This window comes from Chaetodon trifascialis, chromosome 11 (genome assembly GCF_039877785.1).
Source record: "Chaetodon trifascialis isolate fChaTrf1 chromosome 11, fChaTrf1.hap1, whole genome shotgun sequence".
Taxonomy (NCBI): domain Eukaryota; kingdom Metazoa; phylum Chordata; class Actinopteri; order Chaetodontiformes; family Chaetodontidae; genus Chaetodon; species Chaetodon trifascialis.
Window position 1 is genome coordinate 12154965 of NC_092066.1, and position 20672 is coordinate 12175636.

Below are 20672 nucleotides of genomic sequence, written 5' to 3' on the forward strand. Positions count from 1 at the left end.
CAAGCAAATAGATGTGAAAATTTTGGTTAAACTAACTGGGATTTGGCCGGGGCACTGGAAGATGATGTTGACTCTTAAAAGTCCGCAGTTGAAGAAGGTTTAAAAAAAAAAAAAAAAAAAAACATAAATAAATAAATACCCGGAAGTAGCTTGGAGCTTGTAAGTACATGTGAGTTCGTTTGACGGTTGGGAGAGGCAGAATCATTTGAGGGGTGGCCGGGGATCACACAGCAGGACGTCCCTGCGCACACCTGTTCATCAGCGGCGTGGTCACATGACGAACACCGACGGCTGTCAGCTGATTTACATGCTCAAATTTCTGCTGCGCCTGCGAAGTCTTTTTGGTCTCTCAGCTCTGTCTTATCTAGACCAATGTCTGCGAAAGTTGGGTGAATTAAAAGATTTAAAGTTATTATCTGTAAGTCTGAAGCTGTTATCTCATTTTAGCTAACAGTAGCTGACAAGATAATCTAGTTAGCTAGCTAGCTTTCAAGTAAATTAGCCCCATATCTGAACGTTGTGTTTTTACGCGTTAAAAGCAGTATCAACTCCACACTCAAGCTAAAAGGAAGTAAACAGGTTAGCTAAATAAACTGTCTGACCGACTTAAGGTTACAAAACATTTAAATTAGTCTCTAAAGACTTATTTTTCTCGTGCGCTTTCAATGGTTGTATTTACGTCTGTCTAACACTTAGCGTTGTGCCACTAATATCTTTGACTGGGATTTAAAGTTATCAAAGGAAGTGAGTGGAGATGGAGGCAGACACACTTGAAGATCAGCTTCTCCTTTATGCTAAAGCGGGCAGCTGTTCCCATGTTCAGAGGCTCCTTCAGTCGAGGATGGACCAAAGCAGCTCTCTCAACATCAACTGCAGGTGTAAGTGAAAAGTAGATGCTAATACGCGGCTAGCATGACTTCAGGTAGCTACTGTAGCAGCAGGAGAGTGGTGTTAATGTCGGTGTCTGTCGCTGTAGCCAGGTCTAAAGTCAGTCCAGGATGGACACCCCTCCATCTGGCCTCTTATTTTGGACACAGGGATGTTGTGGAGGAGTTACTGAAGGTAAGAGCTGATGCTGCTCTGCATGTAATGTCCGGGGCATATTTGCACATATGTGAAATTTAGCTCATGGACCACATTTGCAGGCAGGTGCTGATGCAAATTTGCAGAACAACATGGGTGACACTCCTCTACACAAAGCAGCCTACACTGAGAGAAAGGTAAGACATGAAAAGCACAGTCCCCTCTCAGCTCACATAGCATTATAAGAGGGCCTGTTGCGTGGAAACTTTTGATATACCTTTTTCTCAGTAAACCTAATTTCAGATGGAGTCACAGACTTTTCTCTTCCCCCCTCCTTTGGAGCTTTTGAGTGATGACAAGTGATGGTCAGATTTTTGTCTTTGCCTTTGAACCTTAAGGAGATTGTTCTGTTGCTGCTGCGGTATGATGCCTGCTCCAACATAATCAATGGAATAGCTCAAATCCCTAAAGATGTCACAGAAGATGATGAAATTATTACAATGCTGGAGGGTATGAAATGATGTTAGCGTGTATTTCTTCTTCTCATTACTGTAGATCCGTTGCCCTTGTTCTCAAACAGTGTTTGCTTTGTGCAGCTGCAGAGAGAAGAGAGACAAGGCGGCGGGAGGAGAAGCTTCTGGAAGCGGCCAGGGAGGGGGACATCTCCACTCTGTCCAAGATGGTCAGTCTCTGTCCTTTCTAAGAGCTTTAGGAGACTATATTACACTTTGACAGCATCTGTGCTTTTCATGGGTTCCACCATCTCTGAGATTGTGAAAATGAACAAACTGCAGGATTACAGTCAGACAGCCACAAACAAAATAACAAGTCCCTGTGTCTTGGTGACCTGACCGTTTTAGCAGACCAGAGCAGATCTTTGAAAAGCGTTTCTGTGTGCTGTTACTGTCTTCAGGTGGCTCGATGTGTAAAAAAAAAAAAAAGGTAACTGTCATTGTCTTCTGCTTTTTTTTAAGTTTTCTGTCATTCCCCCTGTCTTCTGATCTTCAGCTCAGTGGAAAAGAAGCTCCAGATATTCACTGCAGGGATCCGGTGGGGAACACGCCCTTGCACTGTGCAGCCTACAGAGGGCAGAAGCAGTGCGTTATAAAGCTGCTCAAGTCTGGAGCCAGCCCCAGTATTAAGAACAGAAATGGTATATCACTTAACTTTAAACATCACCTCTTACTATTCTGACTATATCATCAGTGCAGTAATATTTTTCAGTGGATGTTTTAGAGTGCGTCACAATTTGTTTTCAAAGAATACTCATTTTTGTAAACACTGCAGTACATTCAACTAGTTTTGCATGATAATTGTGTTGCAGAGCAGACAGCATTAGATCTGGCCCGCAGTGATGAACTGAGACTGATTCTAGCGGCGTATCAGAACAAGGTAAGGGCAGATGAGCAGTTTTTAATCACTCTAGTCATTAAACACTTGTTAAATTTGGTATTTGAGTCATGCTCCATGGAGGATGATTTCTGATTATTTTAGTGATCCTCTGGTCTCATGTTTCCTAGAAGATATAACAATTTCTTAAACAAAGCAAATACCTTTTTTTACTTAATTCTACCACCTTAATCACAGATGAGTTGTTTGCATTTTCTTCTTTTTAGGAAAAAGTGGACTCTGCTGTCCTGCACTGGGCCTAAATCTGGGTGCCCAGTACTTTCTGCACGCTCCCTTTTCACACATGTCTATACATTTTCACTTAAGGTCTGGTGACTGTGGAGTAAAATCTTGCAAGTCAGCAGTCTGATGAGCCTGGCACAGCTTCAGTGCAGTGTTGCATAGTCATGCTGGAAATAAAAAAAGGCCTAACACTAAGCTGTTAAGTAAATTAGAAATGTATATTTACCTCTGAAACTACAGGTTTTTAGCGTAATACCAAACTAAGCTCAGTGTTTCTCATCTCACCAAAAACTCTTGAAAGCTGTCGATCAGGTTGTGTCTGCACACAAGTCAAAGAACTATTGTTTTTTCCCACAAAGGATGTGAGCGGTGGGGTGCAGAAGATTGAAGGCCCTCTGTGGAAGGTACCCAGATGTTGAAGTGTATTCGTTTCCACACTTAATATGTCAGGCAATGTGTTTGACTCCTCCACATTTGATGATATAGACTTGACTTTTTCCCTGTCACTCAACATACAGTTTCAAAAAGTCCCATCAGACTATAATAGTATTTTTTTTTTCTCTCCATCCACATATGATATATTCATACATTTACGTGATTTACCTTTGGCGCATCGCGTATCTGTCGTTGACTTCATGTGTCACTGGCAGAGTTCACGCTTTCTTGGTTGGCGATCCCACTGGGTGGTGCTTGAAGATGGAACTCTCTCCTGGTACCACAGACAGTAAGATAACTTTATATGTATGCAGTTTTCTTCAGCTAGGAAAAGTGTAGGTAGTATTTATAATCTGTGTTTATGCTGTTGCCATGGTAGATGTTTCTCTCTTGCTACTCATCATCCTTGGTTCACTGTGTAAAAAAACAGACAATGCTTTGTTACCTGCAGTGGCTGAAATGAAAGCGTTTCCTCCAAATAATGCCTCATTAGAGATGGAGGCATCAGTAGTTACCAAGCCTGCAGTGAAGACTGGAACTTTGAACAGTGACTACATCTTTACTGTAGGTAGATTACTGCTGTGAGTTTTTTTTTTTTTTTTTTTTTACAGAGTGTGTCTAGAGTCTGATGCCATGTCATAATGCGTTTGTCTATGTGCTCTCTCATCTGTTTCTCTTTCTAGGGCTGATGCACTGGCTGGTGTCCGAAAACAAGGCTCTAAGTCTCTAACACAAGCCTACTGCATGGTAGGTGGCAGAGTTTATACACTCATTGTGATCAGCCTTCATGATTAAACAAGGATGCTCACTCTAAAGGTTTCAGTTTGGGTCACATTGCACTTGCACACAATGGTGTTCGACATCTAGTGCCGCAAGCGTGACTGTGTAATTTCGTTTTGTCATTGTAGGTCAAACCATGGGATCATTGCTTCTTCATGCTCAGGTGCTTTGATGACTCTGTACATTATTTTAAGGTCCCCTCAAAGACACATTCAATGGCAACAAGAAAAGTGAGATGAGATTCACCTTCTATGCTGTTGCTATACCCCCACCTCCTGACTGATTTGTCTAAGTCTACCTACAGGGCTGGACAACGTTATAAATCTCTCTGATATTTGTCCACTTAGAAATGGTTGGATGCTTTCGAGGCACATTCGTCTTATAGCACTCGCCACTGCACCCAGGAAAAGATTATCGACGATGCAGACGGTGACGGTGGCGCAGCAGTGAGGAATCTGCCACAAGTCCTTCAGGTAAAATTAAGTTCAGACCCTTTTAATAATTGTATTAATAGCTGATAGCAGAGACTAAGTGCTATTGAGGGAGGAGGAGTCCAGTGTTTAAGTGTCTCTCTTGTCCTGTGCTCTTGCAGGCAGCCAGCGCTTTACAGCAGAAATTGGACAGTGAAGTGTCAATATTTCTATCGATGGTGAAGAATGAGGAGAACTGTGGTGAGAGTCCTGGAATTGGTCACATATGCGTGTAGTTAATCCAGAGCAGTAAATGTCAATCAATAGTCAATGGATAGAAAATTCATTGCAAGCATCTTTGATAGACATGCATAATCCTAGCTCTGTGTTTCCCAACCTGGGGGTCAGGATCCCTCAGGGTAAATCTGAAGGGTCGAATGGAGTTAAAAATAAAGAACGGGATAAGGCAAAAAAACATCTCAGCTACATACGATTTTTCAGATTTTTGTTAAATCATTGGTTTTTATTGTTAAGTTCTGGAGAGTACATCTCTTGACCGATAAAAAGTATTTAATTGAAATAATCTAATGAGCTACACTGCAAATCTTTAAGGTGTGCATTGTGTTATGCCCCAGGCTAGGGGAACCAGGACACAACACAAAAGGGCTCCCCTCTTCCTCCCAGCTCCCAAGAAAAGGCCGGTCACAACTTTCTGAACTCTAACAAGGTTTTTTATTTATTAACTCAGGTAGCAATGGTGTCGGGGAGGGCATGGCCAACATAACAAACAAAAGACTTCCATTTTTGTTGAATCTTACCTGTCCGAAATAAAATAAAATAAATTACAAAACTCTAATCCTCCCTAACCAAAACAGGAGAAAAATCAAGTAAACATAAACGGCTTCCCTCCCCTACAGCTACTATCCGTCTCACCTCGTTAGGATAATAATAATAATAATAGAATATTAATAGTATTTACAATAATAGAAAGAATAATTGACGAACACACACAAGCTCAGCCACCGACCACAGCGGTAACAACACCATCTGACACGGCCCTCTGTTGGAAGCGGAAGGTGAAGCAGGAGAGGGAGACGGTCCACCGACCCCCCCCCCTTAAATAGCAGCACCGGCCAATCACGCCTCCCCACCTGTAATAAGGGCAGAGAGAGCAGAGCACACACACACACACACACACACACACACACACACACACACACACACACACACACACACACACACACCCTCTTGTGCCCAGGATGACACACAGCATCCAGGATACACTAAACAAATGCAGTAAATCATAACAATCATAACAATTGTTTTGTTCTGTTGTTCAGACAATTTGAAAACATCACCGTGGGTTCACTTTGGGATGGGAACCCTTTCATTATTTTCTGACATTTTATTGACTAAATGGTTAATTTATGAGTCATAACAATCATCAACAGATTAATCATGATTAAAAATAGCTGTTAGTTGAAGCCAAATTCATAATTTTTTTTTTCTTCCGGAAGCATTGGCTGCCCCTCTGTTACTGAAAGCCAAAGAGACCAGTGAGCTCTCCAGTGAAACCTGTGCAGCTCTCCATCTGTGCCTTGAACTGCTGTCAAAGCAAGAGGAGGTAGGGAAGCATCTTCACCGTCTTAATCAAGCCCTTATGAGCACGTAAACCAACAAACGCACAGCTGACTTTGGGATTTGGGCTACATTATCCACATCATACCATTCTTCACACATAATTAAATGCAGAGTCATAAAAACGTTACAGTGATCTGTCCAGTGAATAGACTGTATCACTGTAATCTTTGCTATAGTTGTGAAACAGTCTTGGCCTTGTGATGCATAACAAATTGTACTTGATGTAATAGTTTTGGAAGCTAGTTAGCTGCTGCCCACTGAGCATGTATGAATCGTCATTTCATTGACTCCCATACCTTTACCCATGTGCTGTGCTCCTATTGGCTGAATAAATCATATTGAATGATTGTGAAATCCTCAAGCCCCTCCCCTTTACGTTAGCTTCCTTATTCCAATCAGGTCTGAGGTGTGTGTGTGTACGCGTGTGTGTGTCTGTCCCTGTTCACCTATCCCAGTGGCTATGCCGTGCCCTTGGGGGAGCAGTGGAACCGTGTGGTAATCACTGGCACGTCTGTAGGAAGGACACAGGCAAGATCCGCTTTTATGCTTAGGTCTGCATTCAGCTTGCAGATCAGTGTAGACACACACACACACACACATACACACACACACTGAGACACCCTTGGACTTGGACCCACACTCTCCCGCTCTAGGGAAAGGCTGTGCATTGAGCGAGGGAACTGAAGCGCGTGCATATTCACAGGCTCAGCTGGAGATACATGCATTCACCCTCACACAGTGATAATACACGCTCGCAGGCACACTTCCACATGCCAGAGCATCTGAGCACAGGAAGAAGAAGAGACAGTGGAGGCACTCTCATCCAGTATCCGCACAGGTACAAGCCAAACACTTGTTCTTGTATCGTCTTTATCTCATCGTTTGGTTTTTTTTTTAGAATTAGCTAAATAGCCTGGCTCTGTTTGCAGTGTGCTGTTCCCTGATGACTTCGTGAGGTGTTTGAAGTTTGGCAGAGATGAGATTCAGTCTGATGGTTTTAGTGTGTTGTAGATGTGAGGGCTGGTCTGAAGCGTTGGCATAGGCGAAAGCTATTCATCAATATGCGGAGGTCATTCCCATGGATTTAATTATCTGGATTTAGAGTGTGAAATTGAGCATGTTTGAAGTGGTACTGGATGCTACACTGCTCATTGCATCTTTTTAATGAGATCAATTTATATTGTAATGAATTCTGTCAAAATAAGAGCATGGGAAGGGATAGATTAAATTGCATTGAGGAGTTATTGGTATGGTAATACTTAAAGTCAGGCTTCTCAGACGAAGATTGTGGGTTTAACCATTTGCACACATCAGTTGTTCTGCTGTGATTCACTGCAATGTGCCACTCAAATTAAGACCTTGTGTCAATTACCAATTCATTTTCAATTGGCACTCTGTCAAAATGGCACACTGAAATGCTGAGACTATGTCCGCTGATGTATGTTATGTACTACAGCTGTCTTTTGTTACACCTTTTGCAAAGCAGGGATTAAGATTATATTTAACTTGCATACAGATAATGATTCCTGTCTACATGTGTGTGGTTTTGTGTAATGAGGTAAAGATAACTGAATTAATTCCTCATCAGATCCAGTAAAACTCTTCTTTGGAAGTTAGTTGGATATAATGCTGCACAACATTGCCAAATGCAGCATGTTTACTCAGTGATATGTACATTGCCCAATCACATTAACTTCGTATGAACTGGCCACAGCTGCTGTCCTGTCACAAGGAATAACCCAGTGTTGTTATCACAGGGAGGCAGAGAACATTCATTGTAGTCTCGTCACCGAAGAAGCATTGAAAGCAACATAACATCAGACACTGAATTCATTTCTGACGACCAGATGCTATAATAAGAGGAACATGTCATAACAAGCAAACTGCATGCACTGGTCTCATATTAAGATGGTTCCACTACATGTACTAACTGGATTACATTTCTCTACTACACTGCTGAGATTGGCTGTATTAGGCAGTATTAACTCTAATCCCGCATTCCCATTGTCTCACTCCAGATGCTTCTATTTGCTGCCATTTGCACATTTGTTTCCTACAAATACAGTAGGCGCATGCTGATGTAATTGTGCTTTGACATTCAAGCAGATGTGTAATAATTGTGCAGCCATTACAGTGTTACCCTTCAGCAGAGTATGTGGTCTGACCCATTTCAGCAGCTGCTGCAGAACTAAAGTGTGCCAGTGTAAGTGCCACATTTACACCGTACACGCAGTTCACAGTACGACCGGTTGGTGACTACACGGCATTGAAAGCGCAGAGATTTGTGCTGCCAACTTTGCTTCTTCCCAAAAAACATCGTCATAAAGATTGAGCTGCAGATTGACAGTCCTGGGCAGGAACTCCAGTGGAGCTTGTGGCAGTAACACACACAGATTTGTATAAGCCCAACCGAGGCAGCGGGCTTCCACACCTGTCAAGAAAACAAATGGAGGCTTACAGCATGAAACCACTTAGTGGGGACATGCAGTTAAGCAGATCTGTCAGTCTGTATTGCTCTGAAGACAGGAGAATGGCAGGACAGTACCTTTTTTTTTCTTTAATTTTTCCTTCAACAGACTGTAAGACAGCAGATTGTCCTTCAAACCCTTGAAGATTGGAGTGAATACGAAGTAGCGTTTGGCCGTTGCTTCAACCATAGTCACGTGTTTAACTGACCTACTGACTGTCCTCTCACACCCTAGAGAGACTTCACTGGACTCAGCTGAATGTTCTTTTCGGTCCCCGCGCTGACCTCCTTGTTTGTTGGGTCATACGATATCTGTTTGAGAGGAGATGGTGTATACTCAGCCTTATCATCTGGATTCTGACCTTTTAGCCAAGTAGTATTTCTATGTATTTGTTTACTGCATGGCTTTTCTGCACCTGTACCTGCATTACCCTCAAATGACATCATTTTTTAGCCGCTTAGCCCCCAGCCATCGCAATTATGTGCTGTTTGGCGTAGGTACAGAGTACTGTATAGAGCTAGAATAAATGTGCCTCTGAGATTTGCTTCCCCTTCAGCAGAGGAAACAGATTTTAGAACAAAGTAAAAGCTCTACCCTTTGGGGTGTTGGCCAAGGAGAAGCTTCCCTCCCAGGTTTCAGCAACAGCTACTGCACACAGCCTCAGCAGGGCTTAAAATAGCGCTGTTTGTGCTCAGGCGAGAGGGTGCAGTGAGAGCAAAAGAGCTGGCTGGGATAGTTACACAACGAAGTGTTCTGTCCCTGGATGGGCTCTTAAGCCAAGTGCCTGGGACAGGGAGTGTTAACACAGGCTCCTACACAGCGTGCTCATTTACCTTACACCATACATTCAAAAAGAGTCTTGAAAGGACAATCTTCTGGACACACATATGTCAAACGGGGTCTTCATAGCCAGTGCCCCAGTGTGTTCTTGCTGTTGTTAATTGGAAGCATGTTCAAGGTCAATTAACTTGCTCAGAAATGTGACTCTTTCTTCTTCTGGAAGGAACAGAATCTGCACATCTACAATGGTACTGCGTTTCTGTTTCTACAAAGAACATGACCTGAAGGGGCTGAACAGAAAATACAACAAGTGTGATGACAGCAAGAGCAAAAGTGTGAAGTTTGTCGTTGACTCTCGGTGTCAGACTGTTGAACTGTATGCGAATGACGCTTTTTTCAGTGTTTTGTCTGTTTCTCAAGTATACAAAGATATTGGTGTATATAAAGTGACCACGAATAACATTTGATTGCGAACAAACTTTGTTTGTGGGTGTTTTGGTGACATCAGATGTGTGCATTTGTAGAAAGTGGTATGTGGCAAGGTCATAAATGCTTCGGTTCAGATAAACTTAATGCAGCTTTAAGTGTTAATGTTCTCTGCAGAGTTAGCATCTGCATATTGTTGCATGTGAGTCATTCTCACCTTTCTGTACTATATGTGTAATGAAAGTCCCCCCCCCCCCCAACCATTTTCTGCCATTTTATTAAGAGAATAAACCCATAGCTGGTATTAGGGTTGCTCCAATCAAGTGTTTATGGATTACAATCAATCAATATTCATTAAAAATGGCTGGATCGGCAGCCTTGAAGTTTGCTGATCAGAAAAAACAAATCAGCCAATAGGTTAATATGTCACTCAGTGTTTTCACTGCCTCATCCATCATGTGGCTGCACCACACAAGAATCTGACGCAGTTTATGTTCCTGGTGTGAAGTTGGATTCACTGACCTATATACTGTATTGTCTTATGAAAGTCTTGTCGAAATGAGCACTGTTTAATCAAAATGACAGGCACAAGAGTGTATTTCACATTAACGGTTGTGGACATCTTGGTGTAGAATTCCATCAGAACAACTTTCGACCTCAATCACATAAAATGTCATTAAACTTACTTGGTTATAGGCGTGAATTATAGCCCACCTTGAGCACATCAGCAGATGTGATGACAGGTGTTTCTTTGTGTGCACACAGTTGATCATTCTTCAGGCGGTGTAAGAGATGAGGATGAACTTTTCATCTTCAATAGAGGACACTGGTCTGCTTTGCAGTCTCAGATTTAAGGTGTGATTTAAAGCTCCTCTGTCTCTCAGACTCCGCTGCCTTCCTCAAGGTGACTCTGAGTGTTCTTCTAAATCATGGAAGTAAAGCTCTGTTTTTTTGTTTTGTTTTTTTTATCAGTGCGCTGTCATTGCTTTTTTGGCCTGTTTATGATACTTAAACATGCTTGTTGTTTTTTAAGGTTTTGCTTTTTTTAGGAAAAGTGTGTTATTTCTCCATATATTTTTTGGTAGCACGTGCGGATTTTTTGTTTAGTTGCCTGTCTTGTGTTTTGTCAGTAAAGGACGCAGAAACCGCAGCGTTAGACAATTGGAAACACTGATCTGGTCTGTCCCACTGTGGCCTGGCTCAGGTTGCTGTGGAGGGACACTCAATCCTGGTCTACAGAGCTCTCTGAGACTGGGGTGTTCGGTTCCGACTGGAGGAAACCAGATCTGTGGGCAGGGTTAGAACAATGACCTGCCATCAGGACCACAAAGACGCGCACACTGTGACAGCAACAAAACCAGATCAATACCTTCACTTCAATCAAACCATCAGTCAATCACAAGTTTGCCAGCAATACTGTCTGTACTGTACGCATGTTGGCTCAAAATAGAAATGAGCATACTGTATTCATTTCTCTGGTGTCTGTGCATTGTCTGCTCCTGTATTTGCAGGTGTGGAGTCTGAAGTTAGAGCAGGAGGTGGAGAAGAACAAAGCTCTGACAGAAGCTCTGCAGACATTAGCAACCGAGCACCACGAACTCAAGCAGACCCTGTGTAAGAGCAGGAGGTCGTCTACCTTCACTACCCTCACTGAAGATGACTTCTATGACGCTGTGTCAGGTTAGCAGCCCCCAGGCGGACAGTTAGTGAAATAATCAAAGAGTTAATATCTCACTGGGGTTACTTGAGATCAGTACACCATTATAGTACATCTTGTTCTTCATGCAGTGTCTTGGCCAGGTCATAAATTATAAAGCATTTTCTGAAGCATCTTTTATAGCTTTTCTTAAAGGTGTCTCGTGGGTTGTTTTTTTTGTTTTTTTTTTAATCTCTAGTAGCCCTATAGAGCAATGCTTTTACAAGTGGGTCCCCGTTGTGTTTGTATCATGCACATGCACCAGCCTGCAGGCAATACCGACGCACATTCCTGCTGCTGAGAGGAGGGCAAGCTCGCAAACATGGATGTAAACAATGTGGAATTTTTAAACTTTAAAAATGTTTTATGAGGAGGATATTTAACAAGTTTGTCAGGCCTCCAGCATAAAGACAATACATTTTAAGTGAACACTGAATAAATGTTTCTTTGTTTACACCAAAACTCCACAGTGTGTGTGTGTGTACCCAGTGGCACTCATGGGAAATGAGATAGTGATTAGCCGGACACTGTTTCAGCTTCAGTTTTTCAAGGGCTATTCATCAGCAGTTAAAGCTGATTATCTGACAGTGTTTACTGCGCTGTACGTTTACCATGCACAGTGTTGTCTCTGGTGAAATGGATCGTAGAAAGTTTGCTCCATCCTATAACCCAAAAGCCTCGCCATGGTGATTATGTACAGTAGACTTCATTCTACAAAATGTTTGTGCACTGTGGACCAATGTTTCTTAGGAATCACTGCATTATTCATTGATAGCCCTGAGTTATCTACTAGCCAGAGACACTCTGCCCGTAGACTCTCAGCTGTGCTCGGCATACATATGAGAATCACATGCCGGGCTGAGTGTGTAAAACCCAGTCACGTGTTTTTGTTTTTATCTTTATGAAGCTGTTTTGTATGTGCTGCTCCTTAAACGCAGTACGTTTGGTACAACTGAAACTTAAATTTCTTCAACACATTATTCAGTGTACAACTACGTGGACTCACAATAAGCACTCAGACTAGCATATACAAATACCACACTATTCTCCCTCCCTTTGTGTGTGTGACAGTACCTGTACTGCACTGACAGTGCTGGATAGTGGGAGGAGTAGCATCCAGCAAGTGCAGAGCAAACAATGTCGGAGGAAATGAAGCCTCTGTGTGGCCTCTCATTGGAACACAATCCTCAGGTGGGGTTTGGCTGGCAGCAGGGAGGGGGAGGTTGGAGAGGAACTCGAGCACACAAGTGCTTATTTGCAGACAGTGCACTTGTTCAGGCTGCGGCTTTTCCGAGCCTGTACGTATGCGTGAGTGTTGAGCCAGCACACTTGGCATGACCTGGCATCTGCCCCCTCTCATCATCCCACAGAGTCGGAGTCGGAGCTCTCTGTGAGCGGCTTCCTGTCTGTGGCCAGTCACTCCTGTGAAGAGGACGAGGGGAGAGACACCCCCCTTCTCAGCCATCCCAGCGTGCTCAGGGGGCCTACCGGAATGTCAGGAGAGGGTGACCATGGCAACCAACCAGCGCAGTACAATGGAGTCAAGAAGCACAGGTGGGACACGCTCCAGTTATGATGTCATGCTTGTTTACTGGTTTAAATGATGGGAAAGAGACGAGTGGAACTGGGATGTTGGCCATGCCGAGTGCTCCCCAGACAACCTATTCATTTAGCATGTGCTTTGTTTAAGATACTTATCACAGCTGGTCACAGGAATCAATAGAATATGACTGGAAACTTCAATACATACTGTAAATGTGACTTTTTAGTATGCATGTCTGATGATGGCGGGTTGCAGACCTCAATCAGCAAAAGGATAGGACAGTAAATGGCAGAGCTGCTGTAATGGGATACCACCTTTCCACTCCGGCCCTTTTTATGTCATCAGGTGTTTTTTGTTTGAGTGCCCAATCCACAGAGAATAGCCTGTTTTGTTTGTGACAAATCCAACTCTCCAAGCGAACAACCAACGTAGCGCTTGGTGTCTGGTGGCGGCGGTTGGGGTAGCGGTTTCGTGAAGATTTGACAGTCTCTTTCATTTTTCGTGGATGCTGATTCTGGCTTGGCCTCTCTTCCTTAATCCAACAAGTGACCCATGAATAATTTAGCATGTGCTGGCTCAGAGTAGAAGTTGGAAGAAAAGGGACTGGCTGGCTGGCTAGCTTTGTGTGTGTGTGTGTGTGTGTGTGTGTGTGTGTGTGTGTGTGTGTGTGTGTGTGTGTGTGTGTGTGTGTGTGTGTGTGTGTGTGTGTGTGTGTGTGTGTGTGTGTGTGTGTGTGTGTGTGTGTGTGTGTGTGTGTTGTACATTAAAGATTTATGAGGTGGTCTGTTTATTTGGAATTAGTCCTGTCATTCAGACATACATTTGTCCCTGGTTGCCTGCTGTAGATTGAACATTTCCCTCAATCTTTACCTTTCTGTGACAACAACATTCAATAAATTCTCCAAAAAACATCAAAATAATCCTTGGCTTAAGGACGCACATATACAGTAGTGTAGCTATGTATTTTCATGCATGTAATAATAGTGATTTGAAGAGTGATACAGCTCAACCGTAGACAGCGTTGGCTATGAGAAGTACTGATGTGGCACGTTCACGTGTATGGAAAATCCTGCCTCACTTCCAGGTTGGCTTGTGTTTCAGTAGCCTCTGCTGAACACAACCAAAAACTACAAGTCCCATGAACCATCAGACATGTACAAGTGCAGTAATATTGAGCCGTAGAAAATAGAAAAACCCCATTGTCTCGTTTCAGTTTCTGGAGTAATCCAAGCAAAGAAATCCTCTATGTAAACATACATTTTTGGGCCGAGGCTGATGGAACACAAACTGGGCCAGAAGTATAGTCTGCAATGCATCACTGCACCGCTCATCCTACAAACGGAGCAAACCCCCACCCCCCACCTCTCTGTTTATTTAGCTGAAGTAATGGCTTTTATTTGTATAGTTGCCTCGGCACTCAATTTTAACAAGGGCACCATCTGCCTCCAGCCAGCATACCTGTAAAACAGTCCACACTACAGTTGTTAGCAAGGCTGGCAGATAACTCCCTCACAACACAGACCAGATTTAGCCACAAAGGCTGAGAAAGTTTGGTCATGATTCATCTAAAGGGTGTGCAGATGTAATAATCTTTTGAAAGTGTTTTGTGTCCAAACTTCATATGCAAAAATAAGAATTTAAGGACTCTTGAAAACCAGCACACACAGATGCAGTTGTACATCCATTCATGAGTATTGCATGAGGCTTGACCAGTCTCATTAGCTTACAGGTGTCGGATGACTTTGTTCCCAAATGGTGGTTCAAGCTATGTTGTCTGCTCTGCAGCTTTTAAGTAGTACAAGCTCTCAGCACGCACTAGACAAAATAATGGTTTTAATGTGTTTTACCCAATACTTGGATAAGGTATTGGATTTGCACTCAGTGCCATATTAGAGCAGTAAATCATTTTGAGTGTGGAAGAGATGAGATCACATGCCCTCAGGTGACAGCGTTGGCCTGCTATAAATTGCACAATCCTGACACAAAATAAACCATCCAATGATCTCCCTTCAATAGAGTAGATGGATATTATGGCACATATGGGCACTGATGGAAAACCAATTCATTAATGTAATTCTCGTAGTTAATGGAATAATAATAATAAACTTTATTTGTGTAGAACTCTTTGTACAAGAATTGCAACTCAAAGTGCTTTCCAACAAAGAAATTTCATGCAAGTCCGTTCCATAGAACTGCAGAAGGAACATAGAAATAGGGATTGAAAATTAATGCAAAATGCGAGGGAACATGCATCTAGAATGAATAAAGTCAAGTAAATTTATAGCATTTTATTGCAGCAGTGCATAAGTGTGAGGCAAAGCACAAACAACAGTTTCAGGAGTGTATCAGTAAAGTCGCAGCTTGTTAAATGCTGAAGTGACAGTGGTAGTTGACAGAGTTTCTCCCTCTCTTTACACTGCTGTCCCACAGAACGTGTCTGCCGGCTCCCATGTTCTCCAGGAATGACGTCAGCATCTGGAGTATCCTGAAAAAATGCATTGGCATGGTGAGAACAGACAGTCCTCCTCCTTTATTTGCTGTGCTCCAAACCACTTCATGAATTGAGATCTTATTTTTAAGCAGGTTTGTTGAATTAAAGCTAAAACTAATTGTGAGAAATGAGTTTTTGTACAATTCTCCTTAACTTCAGTGGCTGTCAGAGTACAGTCATTAGTATCAGTGTGTTGGAGTCCTAAGGGATCTCAGTCATCACTCAACCTCTGCCTGGATTTAATTACATTTCATAATGTCTGTTAATGTTTTATCCCCCAATTAAATGTAGCTCATGATTCTTACATGCACGATAGAAGGGGTAGACAGATACATACAGACACACATGGGGTATGCATCAGATGTTTTGTAGAGTGCAGCCATCTTTATCTTATATTGTAAACCTGCTGACTACACCTAAAGTACAGTAGACATAAATCCACACCTCAAGCACCCAAGAAGACCTTGAATTGGACAGTCCTGTCCAGTCCTGTTTAACTGTGTTAAACACGTGTCAGTAAACTGATTTATATGAATTAGATGTTACCTGATAACGTGATAGTTCAGAGTAGAAATGCACACAATCGTCTGCCTATGCAACAGTCTGCCCTCACTTTCTCAACATCTTTTTCAGGAGTTGTCAAAGATCGCCATGCCTGTGATATTCAATGAGCCTCTGAGTTTCCTCCAACGGTTAACAGAATACATGGAGCACACCTACCTCATCCACCAGGCCAATGCCACCACAGACTCTGTCGAGAGGATGAAGGTACCACAAATGCACTTGCTTACTCTCTTCAAAAACATAGACTCAGTAGTTGTTTTCTATCAGTGTGAAACATTGAGTTACTTACGTGTAATTTGGTCATCATAAGTCAATGCTCTGTAGTGTGTTGCAGCGTTTGCTGTGTCAGCTGTAGCATCGCAGTGGGAGAGGACTGGAAAACCCTTCAACCCACTGCTGGGTGAGACCTATGAGCTCATCAGGTAAGACATCGCTCCATTAAATGCCCGAGTGTGTTCCGTGAGCACACCTATGTGCAAAACATTTTGCATTCAGTGAAGATGTATTTTTTTAGTACTTTCCCGCGTCATCAAACGTCTTCCCTTTTCTCCATCAGAGACGATTTGGGCTTTAGGTGGGTGTCAGAGCAAGTAAGCCATCACCCTCCAGTCAGTGCCTTTCAAGCTGAGGGCCTCAAGGACGATTTCATCTTCCATGGCTCCATCTACCCCAAGCTCAAGTTCTGGGGGAAGAGCATAGAAGCTGAGCCCAAGGGAGTCATCACACTGGAGCTGCCCAAGTGAGTGCAAGACTGCTTTGTGAGTCACATTTGAGGTTTGCGTCAGCTTCTTTTACTTTGGTCTTTACCTTTTGCTTCTTTGTCTCTGCAGATATAATGAAGCCTACACCTGGACAAACCCCACCTGTTGTGTCCACAATATCATTGTTGGTCAGCTTTGGATTGAGCAGTACGGCAGCGTGGAAGTAATCAATCACAAGTAACAGAAATCCCTTTCTCTTTGTGCTGTCTGCAAACGCGTGCTCGCCTGGTGCATCTGCGCGCACAGAGACTTGCATGAATGTCTTTCTTTCTGCTCTCCGTAGCCGAGTGTTGATCCACTTTGAGATTCAGCTTATTGATCATGGGAGCAGAACTGGGACAGTTGCCGTTAGAATAGAAGAGCAGGATAATTAATGTTTGAAAGCCTCAGCTAGCAGAAGGAGAACAGTGAAAGAGAATCAGTAAACAGTCTGTCACTCTGTGGTAGGACCGGAGAGAGATGCAGCATGATGTTCAAGCCCTGTGGCCTGTTTGGAAAAGAGCTCCATAAAGTGGAGGGATACATTCTAGATAAAAGGTATCGTCTTCCTTTAATTGGCAACAATTTCATTATTCATCTGATGTTTTAATATTGCCTTAAAGTAATGGAAATTTGCTCATTATCTTTGCTTATATGTTACATAAGATTTACACATCGTATCATCAGTTTTACTCGTCAGTGTTGTCTGAACAGTAACGCTCAGTAGCTGTGTTTCAATCCAACGTATTTTTATGGGCATTTTGACGTATCGCATCAAAAGAGGTTGATAGAAACAGCGAAATTCAAAAAAACCTCAATTTCACAAAAAAGGTTTTTACACTTGTTTGTGGTGGTGAACATTTATCTCACATGCTCAGCTGTTTCTGCTCTGTGAGAGGAGGAAGCAGCTGTTCCACACAGATCTGATGTAACCTTCCTCTCATTAATACATTTTTTTAACCATTCGAGGTTGGACTTCTGCTCTAATTACGTAATGTTGTTGCATCTTCTTCTTCTGCAATGCCATAATGGTTTTCTAACAGGAGGAATGGCGCCACCTACTGTTTGTTTTGATGAAAAAACTCCTAATCGCACACCAGTAGTGGATGGAAACTCACATTCATTTGCTTTTTTTTTTTTTCTGCAAAATTTCTCGTCAAAATTTGCGATACATTTGGATGGAAACGCAGATACTGACGATGTATCTAAAGCTGTGTTTACTTTACTTTACTTTACATTTGTTTCTGTGGTTTCAGCAAAAAGAAGCTCTGTGCAATATATGGCAAATGGACCGAATGCTTATACACAGTAGACTCGGCTTCCTTTGATGCCCACAAAAAGACCGACAAAAAGAATTCAGATGAAAAAAAAGGCAGCAAACAGGTATCCAGTTCGACTGCTTTCAAAGTCAACTTTGTTCTGTCTCCATTTGATCCAAGTTAAATGGAAGTGTGTGTATCTCTGTGGCCCCAGAGCAGTGTGGATGAGGAGCCAGAGGAGATGCCTCCACCTGATGCTGAGACGGTCCAAGTCATCCCAGGCAGTGAGCTCCTCTGGAAGATAACGCCTCGACCCGAGAACTCCGCCAAGGTGCAAGGGGACAGAAGGGGGTAGACTCAAACTCAGGTATAATGTTTTTTAGATTTTGTTCTAATTTCATTGTCTCTCTGGCAGTTCTATGCATTCTCCACATTCGCCATGCACCTAAATGAGCTGGAGAAGAGCATGGAGGGAGTCATTCCCCCAACGGACAGTCGCCTCAGACCTGACATCCGCGCCATGGAGAATGGAGATATAGGTGCTTTGTATGACCTTGATTCTACTTCCTATTATACCACACTAGCTTAAATACGGTCTCTGGTGATGTACAGATTTCTACATCCATGCACTTCTTTGTAGATCTGGCAAGCGCAGAGAAGAAGAGACTTGAGGAAAAGCAGAGGATGGCCCGGAAAAACCGCAGCAAATCAACAGAGGAATGGAAAACAAGGTTAGTCTCTAAGTAATATGATGTAAAGCCTTTGCCCCATGGCTAATTTGTTTTACTAATTGCCTCCCTATTGTCTTGTGTTACCAACGATGCCGTCCTCTTTATTATACTTGAGAAGGAATGCTGCACTTGGCTCAAGGTTTGATTCAAAGCTTTGCTTGTTGCTGTTGTTTTCTCTCGTGTGAAGTTGCAATACACCGCCCTCTTCAGGACAAAATGCACAACTGCAAGTGTGTGTTCTTCAGTGCATGTGTCGAGACGCTGTCACTCAGGAAGACGTTTGATACTGGATAATTGGTTTGAACCAGGAAGACTAGTGCCATGCTGTTTGCTTGTGTTTTGTTTTGTCTGTGTTTTTTTGTCTATCTCTGTCACCACTGTTAAAAGCTGTAGTCTTATTAAATAAATCCTCTCATTGTTAAAACTGCAGGTGGTTTCAGCAAGGACCCAACCCTCACAACAAAGCTCAGGACTGGCTCTGCTTGAAAGGCTACTGGGACAGGAACTACACCCACCTGCCTGACATCTACTAATAAGTAGAAATACACACAAATACCATACACATGGATATCTACTTTTACCACCTTTGGACTTCATCTGCTGTACAACAATCATTGTCTATAAGCAGTCAAAGGCAGTAAAGCACTGAATGAACCCAGAAGCGTATATTCTTCAATAGATGTGTGTGTGTGAACAGTAAAGCACAAAACTCTCATTTGCTTATTTACTGTGGTCCTTGACCACTTGAGTATGGTATAGGCATGTATTGGAAAAACTAGAATGTATTTTAGAGATATTTCTATATAATGTTAGATAGATGGAGTGTTTGAACAGCAACCTTGGTTTTGTTGTTGGTAGTCTGTCCATAATTCCTGCTGGTCATGAAAACATTTTACTCATCATCTTCGATGCAGAGACACACGAAGCTTCAAACAGCCACAGCGGAGTGCAAGATGCATCCTAATTAACTCTTATTCTACTTGTGCATACATACTATAATGGAGTGCAAAGTGGAGCTTTTGGGAACATTTGCCTCGTTTTCACTTTCTAGTACAATGAATGTTGCACATAATTAGTGTTTAACTGGATGCGTTCAATATCTGCTCATTTGCAATTGATTGTAAATCTGCGTCACGCTGTTTCTCTGCAAAGATGATGATGGCAAGTGAAATGTTACCACATCTGACAAGAATCATGGCTCAAACTCCAGCAATAAGACTTTTCACAATAAAATAAATGTTTAAAACATCATTAAGTCCTGAACTATGTACTGTATAGGTGTTTATAATGACTAACAGCATTGCACATAAGCCTACCTGACTCTGTGGATACAGTAGCACTTTCTTCTAACTGTACTGAAGCAGAGACACTGGCTCTGCACTTACTGATTTGTGTGTGTGTGTGCGCGTGTGTGTGTGTGTGTGTAAAGGTCTTGCCATAGTTAAAGGATAATTAGCTATATTCCTATTGCTGTTGATCTAATTGAAATCTAACCATCCCAATAAATGCATGTGCATCACTATAACTATGCAAGCCTTACCTCCTTCACAGTCGAGCACTTCACTGAATATTCCTTTTCTCATGTTGTGGATAGCTGTTACAAGTTTTAGTTTTTTTCTGTTATCACTCTTTTGGGTATCAAAACAGAATTTCTATTGTTGCTAAATAAAAGCTTAATGTTAATTGAACTCCTTTGGTTCTGTCTGATTTGCATTCATATATCTTGTTTACTGTGGGCCATGTCCTGTGCTCCCAGCAGCCAAACATAAAATGTGTCTTTGCCTTCCTGTTTAATGATTTACCACCAAATTATGCATATGTCATTTTTCATGATTCATCCATGGATCCCTTGGGGATCAGAAAAATCCAGATTGAACATTTTTGGCAGTAGTTAGAATTTTCCCATAACACAATTATTTCTTTTATGTTTTGCCATTGTAAAATGCATTCATTTGCAGGTTTATTAGGTGCACCTGGCTAAAACTAATGCAGTCTAATGCACCAGTCCTACATTAAGTCCTGCCTTCATGAAGCCTATGATGAGCAGTTTTTG

The 20672-nt window shown here is 42.4% G+C and overlaps 1 protein-coding gene across 3 annotated transcripts; it reads left to right on the forward strand.

Annotated features, from left to right (window-relative positions):
• The first annotated feature begins 754 nt into the window (after nucleotides 1–754).
• Nucleotides 755–20307, forward strand: LOC139338932 (oxysterol-binding protein-related protein 1-like). 3 transcript variants are annotated; one of them, XM_070974285.1, is made up of 27 exons: nucleotides 755–878; nucleotides 977–1062; nucleotides 1146–1220; nucleotides 1422–1533; nucleotides 1620–1705; nucleotides 2032–2176; nucleotides 2348–2415; nucleotides 3015–3059; nucleotides 3306–3379; nucleotides 3774–3837; nucleotides 3999–4100; nucleotides 4218–4343; nucleotides 4463–4541; nucleotides 5798–5904; nucleotides 11107–11275; nucleotides 12662–12845; nucleotides 15265–15340; nucleotides 15959–16093; nucleotides 16214–16311; nucleotides 16446–16628; nucleotides 16720–16827; nucleotides 17098–17187; nucleotides 17886–18012; nucleotides 18103–18219; nucleotides 18304–18427; nucleotides 18529–18619; nucleotides 19050–20307. In XM_070974285.1, exons 1-27 carry the CDS (start codon nucleotides 755–757, stop codon nucleotides 19150–19152), a joined length of 2898 nt encoding a protein of 965 aa, XP_070830386.1. In that variant the 3' UTR covers nucleotides 19153–20307. The 3 variants fall into 3 exon arrangements, with proteins under 3 accessions (XP_070830386.1, XP_070830387.1, XP_070830388.1); XM_070974286.1 differs by lacking the exons at nucleotides 755–878; nucleotides 977–1062; nucleotides 1146–1220; ... (9 more) ...; nucleotides 4463–4541; nucleotides 5798–5904 and adding an exon at nucleotides 6401–6759; XM_070974287.1 differs by lacking the exons at nucleotides 755–878; nucleotides 977–1062; nucleotides 1146–1220; ... (10 more) ...; nucleotides 5798–5904; nucleotides 11107–11275 and adding an exon at nucleotides 6542–6759.
• Nucleotides 20308–20672: the final 365 nt, after the last annotated feature.